The following is a 12,227-nucleotide window of genomic DNA, read 5'->3' as shown; positions in this document are numbered from 1 at the left end:
TAAAAGAATACAATGTTCAAGGTGCTCTAGCATTATGGTACCCCATTCGTTCACTTTACAAGAGTATTCTGAAAGCAGAATTGTGGTATTCCATGCTTGGGACTCAGTTTATCTCTCAAGACTCAAAGAATTCTGTCAGCCGATCCAACCTAGCCACTACTTCAGAACTAATCCATCTTTCCCTGCTCTTCATGCCTAGGCTCTTCTCCACTGAAGAATTTACTTTTCTTTAGCTGGATGCAAGAAGAAAGATAAGGAAGACAGAACATTCCGTGGGTTGTTACAAGTCCTCAACTGGACAAGTATATTATATTATGTCTGAACTCTTCAGATAAAAGGCCATTGGTAAAGATAATAAACATTTGGAATAATAAAGTAAACATCACTATGGCCTGCTTTACTAAATGTCATGACTATAGATTAAAGCTTGCTGCTGTGGCATTCAGCACATCTTTCAAAATATAATCTGGAAAGCTTATGGTATGGGATTTTATTTTTGTCCTCCAATTCCAAACGTCATACCAGTTCTGAAGAATTACTGATGGTACTGCCTTGGATTGCTCTTGTGTTTATTCTTCAAACAGGAGAAGAACCTATGGGATTACTCCTCAGCTTTCTAGTGTTTTCCCCCAGTCCCCACCAGGTCACTCTCTCTTTCCCTGTAAATTCCACATTGTCCTTCTAGGGAGTTGCTGCTTTCAGATGCACACTGGTGAAACTGCCACTTGTGGTGCCTGTCTACCTTGAGACGGGTGCACGACTCCCAGTGTGACTAATTACCAGGCAATACTATCTACAACAGCAGGGATCGCTGCCAACACAAGAAAGTCAGCAGTTCTTGGCAACAGGAAATCTAAACTGGCTGGCAGTTTGGAACATACGTATCTAATGCTTTCTCAGGAACTAACTCGGGTTGGAGGGTTTCAAAACAGGCGTGGAATGGGAATAAAGAAAGGAAGATAATATACTGAGCTATCAGCTTTTAAGCTTTGACAATCTGGAGGGTTTTCTTCCTAACACGCACAGCGTAGAAGCTAGGTTACCTCCCGAAGTGGCTGGTAGGGCTGGCCACTGGAGTTTGCTATGGCTGCAGGAGTCTCTCGCGGTGCAAAGTTTTTCTTGTTAGCACTTGTAAGGCTGGGAGGAGAGGCACAGGTGGAAGAGGAAGCAGCAGAGGCAGCACTTGGGCTACTCAAGGACACAGATGTAACTGAGCTACATCGGGATCTGGTTGAATAGCTGTTCTTTGGATGAGACACTGGAACAGAAATATGAGGAATATATGATCATATGATGGAACAATGGGTAAGGTTTCTACTTTCTCAATTTCACAATGAGCAATTTAAGATAAAGAACTGTCTATTCAAGTAAAGAAAAACCTCTAAAACTGGTAACAGGAAGAAAAAATCTCCCTTCTGCCCTCTTCCTCCACTTCCTCCAAAGCCCCACTGCTTTGTAAAGGAATTCTTAAACAAGAGAACAGTTTAACATCAAAGTTACCCATTCCCCACCAACTAATGACTTCTTGGGATTGGATCTGGTACTACCTAAACTCCTGGCTATGGCTCTAGCAGCTGACTAAGCCTGGGAACAATAGTATAGACCATATGTTCAGTTTCCTATGCAAGAAACATTCTAAAGTACAGTCTTGGCAAAGAAAGAAAAAGGTACATACATAAAATCTTTACTAAATTTTAAAAAGAATTTTGAATGATACAAGGTATAAATAATCAAGATCAGTTAAATATGAATAGAACTAATCTTTACAACAAACACGTATATTGCCAAATTTCTTTCTGCAAAATTAATCCCAAATTCAAAGTACCTATTTAACTGAACAAATATTAATATTTTCAGTTCAAATTGTGTTAGAATTCCAATGGTTTAAAACCACTCTCTAGATTTTTTTTATTGGCTTTAAGCCTGGACTAACAATGAGTTTATAATTGTTGCCATAGGTTAAATATTTCACTTTTTTTTTTTTTTGGAGACGGAGTATCGCTCTGTCGCCCAGGCTGGAGTGCAGTGGTGCGATCTCGGCTCACTGCAAGCTCCGCCTCCTGAGTTCATGCCATTCTCCTGCCTCAGCCTCTTGATTAGCTGGGACTACAGGCACCCACCACCTCGCCTGGCTAATTTTTTGTATTTTTTAGTAGAGATGGGGTTTCACCATGTTAGCCAGGATGGTCTCGATCTCCTGACCTCGTGATGTGCCCACCTCAGCCTCCCAAAGTGCTGGGATTACAGGCGTGAGCCACCGCGCCTGGCAATATTTCACTTTTATACTAGACAGAAAGAACAAAGAGGCTAAAGTTCAGGGTTTGACAAACAGGTCACTAGAAACTCTCACTTCACAGGTACTCTCCTACCCTTTAATGCTATTATTTAAGGGTCTATTATGTTCTAGGCAAGACAAGTATTGTTTTCTCCTATTTAGAGACACAGTCTTGCTCCGGTGCCCAGGCTGGAGTGCAGTGGCAATCATAGCTCATTGGAACCTCAAACTCCTGGCTCAAACTATCTTCCCCCCTCACCCACCCCCACCCCACCTCCTGAGTAGCTAGGACTACAAGCATGTGCCACCACACCTGGCTAATTTTTTCCTTTTAATTTTTTGAAGAGATGGGAACCTCGCTATGTTGCCCAGGGTGGTCTTGAACTCCTGGGCTAAAGTGATTCTCTGGCCTCAGCCTTCCAATTTGTTGAGATTACACATGTAAGCCTCCGCGCCTGGCCTGTTATCTGCATTTTGGAGAGGAGTAAAATGAGGTTACTATAGAGGCAGGGATCCAAACTTGGTCTGACGGAAGGGCCCATGCTCTTTATACCACATATCATGCACCTCTCAATTCAGCATGAAAAAACAGTCTTTCACATTTAGGGAGCTGGCAAATACTTGTCCTCAGAGTTCAAAGTATCTGGACCCATGGACTTCATAAGCATCCCAGAGTTACTTTTCACAAAAACAAGCAAACAAGAGGCACTAATGAGGAATCGGGACGAAGACAATCAGCATGTCAGTCTCTTATTAATAATCACCAACTGTAGTGCCCAGACCCTCTCACCATCTCACCTTGTCCAAATGAATCAATGCTCTTCTTTAGGGTCTCTACATCACAGGTGAACCGGGCTACTCGTCCCAGATCCTCATCATATTTACGTTCACTAACAAAGTGCTGGAGAAAGGGCAAAGAAAGGCCTCCAGGTTAGACAAACATCATCCATGGAATCCATAACTTACTATACAGATAAAACAATCACTTTTAATTGTCTTTTTACTGCTTCAAAGTTTATTAAATGGCCATCACATGACCAACGCTGGGTGATCGAATAAATCTATTCAATTTCTCAAGAGCCAAAGGCAAGTCTGTAAGTTTATGAAATGCTACGTGATGGCCAAAGCCCATTCGATATAATCAAGAGAAAATGTAAAGAAAGAAAAAAGGGCCGGGCGCGGTGGCTCAAGCCTGTAATCCCAGCACTTTGGGAGGCTGAGATGGGCGGATCATGAGGTCAGGAGATCGAGACCATCCTGGCTAACACGGTGAAACCCCATCTCTACCAAAACAACACAAAAAAACTAGCTGGGCAAGGTGGCGGGTGCCTGTAGTCCCAGCTACTCGGGAGGCTGAGGCAGGAGAAAGGCGTGAACCCGGGAGGCGGAGCTTGCAGTGAGTTGAGATCCGGCCACTGCACTCCAGTCTGGGCTACAGAGCAAGACTCCGTCTCAAAAAATAAAAAAAATAAAATAAAATAAAAAAAAAAAAAAAAGAAAGAAAGAAAGAAAAGAGGAGGAAGATTTTACAGTAGAGGGCCATCTTTCTACTGTTGGCTATTCTCCACTTCTTTCCATTTTATACAGAAGCAGAGGCAGCAAAAATGTTTACAAGGTGCTACAATGATACCATTTAGATAGATGGTTTGGTGTTAATAGGAACTTCCTTAGGAAACCCACTTAATCTCTTTATAATAAAGTAGGATTTCTCAGTCCTTGAAATAGGAACAATTTCTTGAGATGGAAAATCATTCATGTGAAAAGTGAACTTTGCAAATGAGAAGTTTATGCTGCAAGTAATTTAATCCTTTTAAGCAGACTGAGCTGAGAAGTAACCAACCCCTTGAGTCAAAAACTAACCATGCTATAAAAATCGTGGGACTAGAAACATGTCAGGAATAAAGTGCTTCTGGGGGTCTATTTCATTAAACAATGTCTAAAGTAGACTGCAATCATTTTTTTTTTCATATGAAAAGGAGATAAAAAAGAAAAGTGAAAGGCCTAGATATAATTTGGAAGAACTGAACCCTTCAGGACACTCCTCTTAACTGGGGGTGGCCTAATACTACTCTGCATCAGAATTCTCGGGAAGCAGCCAGAAGCACTGAAAGGGAAAGGAGAGAGAAAAATGACCTTCCAGCCTTGAATTCCTAAAACGTCAAGAGTATGTTGCGGCTTAGGAAAGCACACGAACCTCTTGTTACAAAGCCTTCAGACATGTAATATCAGTCTGAGATTAATTCTGAAACAAATTCTAGGGTTTGTTGAGTCAAAGACATAATAGGAATGACGGAAATAAAATGATCTGGAAATAAGACATTTAAATTGCACAGCACCCACTTCAGTACACTGAAAAAGTGGAAAGAAACAGATCCTTAGTCAGCCTGCAGAAATATTTCCAGCAGCTTTTCAGCCATGTGGGAAGAGGAACAGATGAAGCCTGTGAGAGCCAGAATTCTCATCTAATTCCAAAGGGGTTTCCGGCTTCTCCCCAAGAGTTGAATGAGACTGACTGGCATCAATGTGAGGAGGCCTTTCTATAAAATTTAATCATATAGTTTTAGTTAAACAGAAAATGGTAACTGAACATTTGCATGATTTGGCTAGTTCACCCCAATAGAGTTGAAGGGGAGGCAGCGAGAGAACAATACTTCACAGGTCTAACACTGGGTCAGATGATAGCAAGGATCCCTATAAGGTCCTGGATGATATTCCACCTCTGTTTTTATTTTATAGAGACTGTTGTACAGCAAGTGTTCTCTCAGTGTGACAATAAATCTTATGTGTTCAGAAAGAGAAGAGGTAAAGGGCACAGGTGTGGAGAAGGCCAACTCCCTTTGTCACAGCTTGCAGTTTCCAGTTTATAAACAATTATTTAGAATGCCAATGACCACAACTATCCATGAATATCCCAATTTCCCTCAGGTTCACATGCTTAGTCTCAGAAACACTGTTCTTTATATAAGAATTTGGCCAAGTGCGGTAATCCCAGCACTCTGGGAGGCCAAGGCGAGTGGATCACTTGGGGTCAGGGGTTCGAGACCAACCTGGCCAACATGGTGAGACCCTGTCTCTACTAAAATACAAAAATTAGCAGGGCGTGGTGGCACATGCCTGTAATTCCAGCTACTTGGGAGGCTGAGGCACAAGAATCACTTGAACCTGGGAGGTAAAGGTTGCAGTGAGCAGCGACAGCGCCACTTCACTCCAGCCTGGATGACAGAGCGAGACTCTGTCTCAAAAACAAACAAAAAAGAATTAAAAGGTATACATATTGAACCCAAGTGATTTTTGTAAAAAGATTACAACAAATATCTCAAAGATAATTTTTCTCTATACAATCGGAATTGGCCAACCAACTATTTACAGAAGACCAACTACATACCAAGGTGCTGTGCTAGGCACTTGGAGAGACACTATCTAGTGGGGAAGACAAATTAAGCAAATGCACATAAAATCCTAACTGTGCTCTGAAAGCATAGAATGGGGAGATATGATGGGAAAGTCAGGAAGGATCAGCAGGTCAAGAGTGGTAACTGGGCTGTTCACAGTGGCTCACGCCTGTAATCTCAGCATTTTGAGAGGCCGAGGCAGGTGGATCACCTGAGGTCAGGAGTTTGAGACCAGCCTGGCCAACATCATGAAACCCCATCTCTACTAAAAATATAAAAATTAGCCGCTGGGTGTGGTGGCTCATGCCTGTAATCCTAGCACTTTGGGAGGCTGAGGCAGGCAGACCACCTGAGGTTGGGAGTTTGAGACCAGCCTGACCAACATGGAGAAACCCCATCTCTACTAAAAATACAAAAATTAGCTAGACATGTTGGTGCATGCCTGTAATCCCAGCTACTCGGGAGGCTGAGGCAGGAGAATCACTTGAATCCGGGAGGCAGAGGTTACGGTGAGCCGAGATCACACCATTGCACTCCAGCCTGGGTGACAGAGCGAGACTTTGTCTCCCAAAAAAAAAAAAAAAAAAAAAAAAAAGAGTGGTAACTATGGTTGGCGGCTGGGAGAAGAGCGTTTGGACAGATGGAAAAGCGTGTCTGTGGAGTGTAGAAGCCTCCAGCCTCTGCTCTCTGCTTGAGGGCAGAGGACCGGGGGGATGGTATGAACTGAGGGTAATGGCAGAGCAAGACTACACAGTCCTTCATACCGGGTTAAGGATTATAGTATTTATCCTAAAAGCAACAGAAAGTTTGAAGCAGACTGCTGTAGTGTGGTGAACCTACATGGAGGGTGGGGCAGGTGGGGCAGGGACAGAATGGATGAACACAATCAGTTAAAAGGCTCTTACAGAAGTCCAGGCAAGAGATGGTGGTAATCTGATCATAATGGTGGTGGTGGAGATGAAGAAATAAGGTCAGATCTGAGATTTAGTCAAATGGATGGGGTGTGCTGATAGATTTAAGGTGGGAAATGGAGAAATTTTCTAAGGTTTCCAGCTGGGATAACTAGGTAGATGACAATACCACTTACAGAGAAAGGGACCTGGAAGAGGGCCAGGTTTGGGAAAGGAAGATCATGAGTTCAATATATTAGATATGGCCATGAATCATGAAAAGTTCTTACTTTAGCCTCTGAGGATAAGAAGAAAGGCAGAAAGCAGAAAGAAGTTTTACCTTGATATCGGCTCTGAGCTCAACCAATTGCTGCTCTGACATTTGAACAGCCACATGAGTCATCTTCTTTAGAAGTTCAGCCTTCTTTTGTCGGCTGAGCAAAATTTCCACTGTAGAGGAAAAGTGAGTGTGAACCTTATGTTACTGCTAAATAGGATAAAGAAGAACTAGAAATATAAGCCTTGCAGTAGGTATTTGGTCAGCCAAAGGCTTAGTTGCCCATCCATCCAGAAAATAAAAATATCAAAAGTCCGGTCTCTACCTTCCATTGGGTCTCTGAAGGCAGTTAAGTAGTAAACATTTTTTTATAAATCACAAACACTCATAAATCATTTGTTATTTCTCCTTCTAGTCAAAAAAATTTTATCAAGATGCATATAAGTTAAAAAGGAAATATGCATACATAATAAAAAATATTCATCTAGAGTAAGTTGAGTATAAAATGAAAAGAGCATCTCTCTTATTTCTGATTTTGTGGTCTCCTCTCCAGAGGAAACCACTGTTCACCATTTCTTACGTACACTTCCAAATATTGTCTATGTGCACACAACATGTATACATATGTATCTCTCCTTTTTCCCTTCTCACAAATGGAAGTATATCATACACATGGTCTTTCCTTTACCTTAGCTATTTTTACTTAATATATTTTTAAGTTTATTCCCTATTACTACATCTGGATCACCTTCATTCTGTTTAACAGCCACTGAGTATGGGGATATACCACAATTATTTACCGAGTTCCCTAGTGATGGGTATTTAGATTGTTACACCCTTTTAAGAACCACCTTCTATGGCATGCTTTCTGATATACAACTTGGATACAACTTGGTCATGGCAGAGAACAGACAATAAAAATCTCCCAGAGAGACAGGGGCTACAGTGGAAACTGAACCAAAGAAATCCTCCCTGGAAGCAGATAAACCACCCAAGGAATGTTCACTACTACCAGGGAAGGGACTCTGCTATTCCTTCCCGCCAGCAAGATTTGATCATTGCTCTTCCAAGTGGGAATTTTTACTATAATCATCCTTTTCTTTCTCCAACTGTGTAATATTGGAGAAGGGGGCATTTAGCCTTTCTTTTAATTTATGAGATCCCATCCTTGGAAGATCTGAAATTACTCTGAAGACCTAGCCTTTCAGCTGAATATTAACTAACTAGACGAGACTTTGGAGGTATTGCTACTGAGGCGGTGGTGAACATATTCTCATTTTGGAAAAAAGAGGGATACTGGGTAGGGGAGGACTGTAGCAAAGACCGTTAGTTGATAGAACACAGTCTTTCCAACTATATTCAAGAACATTCAGGGCTATCAGAAATCCAATGTTGTTGGGTACCAACAAAATTAGGTAAAAAAATCTGTATTTTCTGGCTTTGCTACAGATGAAATGGTCATGTGATACAGTTTCCCCATTGAGATATAAGCAGAACTCAAAGGGCAGGGTTTACAGGAGAGTGTTTTAAAAGAGTCTTAGCATGTAACATTTTACTCCTTCTTGACTGGAGCCTAGGGAGTTGTCTTTTGACCATAAGCATACTCTCAGAATGGTTGCGCAGAAGATAGAAGACCCTGGGTCCCTAATGTCATATTGGAAATGTCCTGCCAGCTCTGGGTTGCTTACCTCTGTACTTTTCATTTCCTGAGAAAAAAGGACACTCACATTTATTTAGGCCACTCTGTTCCATGTAGTCAAACTGAATCCCTAACTGATATACACAGAATCCTGTAACATACTGAGGAATTAGCCAAATTCATGTCAGAAAAAAACAGAAATTTTAAAGAGTTACACCAGGTATTACAGAGACCTGGATGTATTTAGTAAGTTTACTCAGCCCAACTGCCTGCCACAAACATGCACACATGGGCTGCCTAGACCCAAGTTACACTAATCAGTCAGGGCCCACTTTCTCAGGAGTCAGGAGCATGCCTACAAAAGTTTCTTAACACCAAAGCCCAACAGTTACAAATGATCTATTGGTTTAGCTCCCAAGATAAAACCTATTTGCCATTTGTATCAACTTCAGTTTCTCTCAGCTCTAGCATTCAGTGATTCTATGACAAAATTATAGCTCTCAAAATGGCGAAAATGAGGTAAATAAAAAGCTTTCTACACATAACAGATAACTCACAGGACCTAATTATACAACATTGGAAAAGACTGAAATACTACAAACCCATCAATTACTTAATAAAATTATAATATGTAAAAAACAAAAAGCAACTCTTAATAGCATTGGTAAATGAGTAATTACATCATGTCATTAAGAACCAGGATTTTCAGGGAGAAAAGAGCTAAAGATATAAAACTGATGAAGTTAAGTAAAACTCTGAGCTCTGAATTTGATAAAATAAGATTGGGCACAACTTGATAATTGGTTGAAGCTGAGTGATGGGAGTTTGTTACATTAGCCTATTTGAAATTTTTTGTTTTGTTTTGTTTTGAGATGGAGTCTCGCTCTGTCACCACGCTGGAGTGCAGTGGCACGATCTCGGCTCACTACAACCTCCGCCCCCTGAGTTCAAGTGATTTTCCTGCCTCAGCCTCCCGAGTAGCTGGGATTACAGGCCATGCCACCACGCCCAGCTAATTTTTGTATTTTTAGTAGAGACGGAGTTTCATCATGTTGGCCAGGATGGTCTCGATCTCTTGACCTCATGAGCAGCCCGCCTCGGCCTCCCAAAGTGCTGGGATTACAGGAGTGAGCCACTGCGCCCAGCCAAAATTTTCTATAATATAAAAGATGTATTAATATTTTTAAAAGCACCTTCTTTTTCTTTATAGCAAGACAGGGTCTTGCTCTATTGCCCAGGCTGGAGTATAGTGGTGCAATCACAGCTCACTGCAGCCTCGACCTCCTGGGCTCAAGCGATCCTCCCACCTCAGCCTCTCAAGTAAATGGGACTACATATAGCCATATAACACATGCCACCATGCCTGGTTAATTTTTTTTTTTTGAGATGGAATCTCGTTCTGTTGCCAGGCTGAAGTGCAGTGGTGCGATCTCAGCTCACTGCAACCTCTGCCTCCTGGGTTCAAGCGATTCTCCTGCCTCAGCCTCCCGAGTGGCTGGGACTACAGGCATGCCCCACCATGCCCAGCTAATTTTTGTATTTTTAGTAGAGACAGGGTTTCATCATGTCGGCCAGGATGGCCTCGATCTCCTGACCTCATGATCTGCCCACCTCAGCCTCCAAAAGTGCTAGAATTATAGGCGTGAGCCACTGCGCCCAGTCTAATTTCTTATTTTTCATAGAGACAAGATCTCACTATGTTGCCTAGGCTGGTCTCAAACTCCTGGGCTCAGGTGATCCGCTCAAAGTGCTGGGATTATATGTGTGAGCCATCATGCCTGGCCTTAAAGGACCTTCTTCTCAAAAGTAAGAAATATGTCTTCTTAATGGTTTTAGTTTATCTGAATTTCCATTTTCAAAAAGAGAATGTACAGATAAAATAATGGACTGAAATGTCAAATTAGAAACTCAAAATATATTGCTCAATGTAAACGAAATCTCACCTCTGAAAAACAGTGGAAGGCATCTCTGCTACATTCTCAAAATTTCAAGTTAAAATGGACCCAAACTGAAGTCATTTCAGTGCTTCAAAGCTGCATCCTCTGGCCCGTGACCACACACACAAGTGATTTAACTGTGAGTCATGATCTCAACCTAGCCCAACATTTCTATTCTTATCAGTTTGAGGGTGGGTTAAAATCAACAACTTTCCTAATAATAAATCTGGCATTTAATGCAGGAAGATAAAACCTGCCACCGAAATGCCCCAAATCAATGCCATTGTACAAGTTGCAGTTGGTATTCCCTTTTCTTCGTGTAGCTGTGTATGTTTAACCTAACACTTAACAGAAATGATCAAAAAATAGATATCTGTTTTTTCTGTACAAAACCCCACAAATCACCAAAGTTAGACTTCATTCCTCCAGAATCTATTTTAGTAAGCTTTCAAGAAACCCAGTATCTTGAGCCCTCAATTCACTAACTTTTCCCCTACCATTGATAACAGATCCTGAGTGAAGACTGTTCTATAAACTGAGAAAACAAAGAAAGTTCTGAGATAGGTAATGATAGGAGCATATACATTCAATCGTAGGCAACCTAATAAAGTCTTCTCTGATTATGCTAAAGGTTTTTTTCTGAGTAGAAAAAATCCCAGTGGAATTGCTTAAACACTGGAGGAAGAAACAAAATAAAAACCTGGTGGCAGATACCATGATGTAGTCTGTTATACATTGAACTCTGCATTCAAAATATTAAGATTTGGAAATATTTTTAAAACAGGCTCTTTAAAGTTATTTTACCTGAAAGGATTCATATGCCAGTACAATGCAACTGCTTAAGATTATTTAAATATACAAACTCTTATTATGGTATTTATATGGAGCTTTTGTTATGAGGGTGGGGAAGTAGGTACCTACTATTTATGAAGGTAATAGTTATAATTAAAGATCAATCATCTTACTTGCTTCAGCTTTCACTTTGTCCATTTCAGCAAGCAATGCCACTTCTCGATCCATTAAACTAGGAAAAGATGACAAAGGAATAAAAGGTTTGATGAGAAACTCAAATACAAAATTAGCACATTATTAATAGTAGAGAAAGACTGGTAAGTTTGTTTGCTAAAAGCATACTAAAAAATAATACTGTATGGACCACATAAAAATCCTGATGTCTTACTCTCAAAGAATATTTTAAGATTTTCCCAAAAATAAAATAAATAGACCCAATTCCCTTTTATATTGCAAAATTGGTACATTGCAGTACACCAATCGCTAGAAGTCTAAGAGTTGAGAACCAGCAGATGGCAGTAGCAAGCTACAAAACACATTTTTTAGTAAGCTGTGCTAAAGCAAAAGTCCATGTGGAAATTACTTACTTAACCATGTATGTACTCACATACTTTTTATATTTATATTTTGGTCTATAAAATTTGATGGCTTTGCATGTAATTAATTTTTACCAAGCAATATCCCCATTAGGGCATAGTAAATTTATCCATGATTAGGACTTGTATATCTTCAACAGCTGACCATGGTTGCACCAAGTCCACTTACATTTTAGTACTTAGAATGCAAAGTAGTCAAAAGATAAGACATATAGTGTGCTAGTTTCTGAGAAACATATAACAGTAATGAGGAAGGAATAGAATTACAGATTTCTGGTAGGCTTTTTACAGAAAAAGAACATTAAATAGTCAATTAGAATTTTTTCCACTGCAAATGTAAATGGTTTATAGGCACATAAAGCTTTTCCATGTCGTTATAAAAGAGCCCACAGCCTTCAATGTATAAGGAGACAGCAGGTTACCCTAGTA

The 12,227-nt window shown here is 40.6% G+C and overlaps 1 protein-coding gene across 7 annotated transcripts in view; it reads right to left on the bottom strand.

Moving 5' to 3' along the window:
• Positions 1-12,227, bottom strand: part of SPATS2 (spermatogenesis associated serine rich 2) — a 174,608-nt gene that overhangs the window by 1,481 nt on the left and 160,900 nt on the right. For all 7 annotated transcript variants that reach the window (XM_017945854.3, XM_021922300.2, XM_017945851.3 and 4 more), the window contains 4 exons: positions 11,376-11,434; positions 6,898-7,007; positions 3,074-3,176; positions 1,044-1,258 (listed from right to left, as the gene is read on the bottom strand). In XM_017945854.3, the coding sequence (XP_017801343.2) occupies positions 1,044-1,258; positions 3,074-3,176; positions 6,898-7,007; positions 11,376-11,434 (487 nt within the window). The remainder of the gene's footprint in view (positions 1-1,043; positions 1,259-3,073; positions 3,177-6,897; positions 7,008-11,375; positions 11,435-12,227) is intronic.

Source organism: Papio anubis, chromosome 9 (assembly GCF_008728515.1).
Source record: "Papio anubis isolate 15944 chromosome 9, Panubis1.0, whole genome shotgun sequence".
Lineage (NCBI taxonomy): Eukaryota > Metazoa > Chordata > Mammalia > Primates > Cercopithecidae > Papio > Papio anubis.
This window is presented reverse-complemented; position numbering and strand designations above follow the sequence as displayed.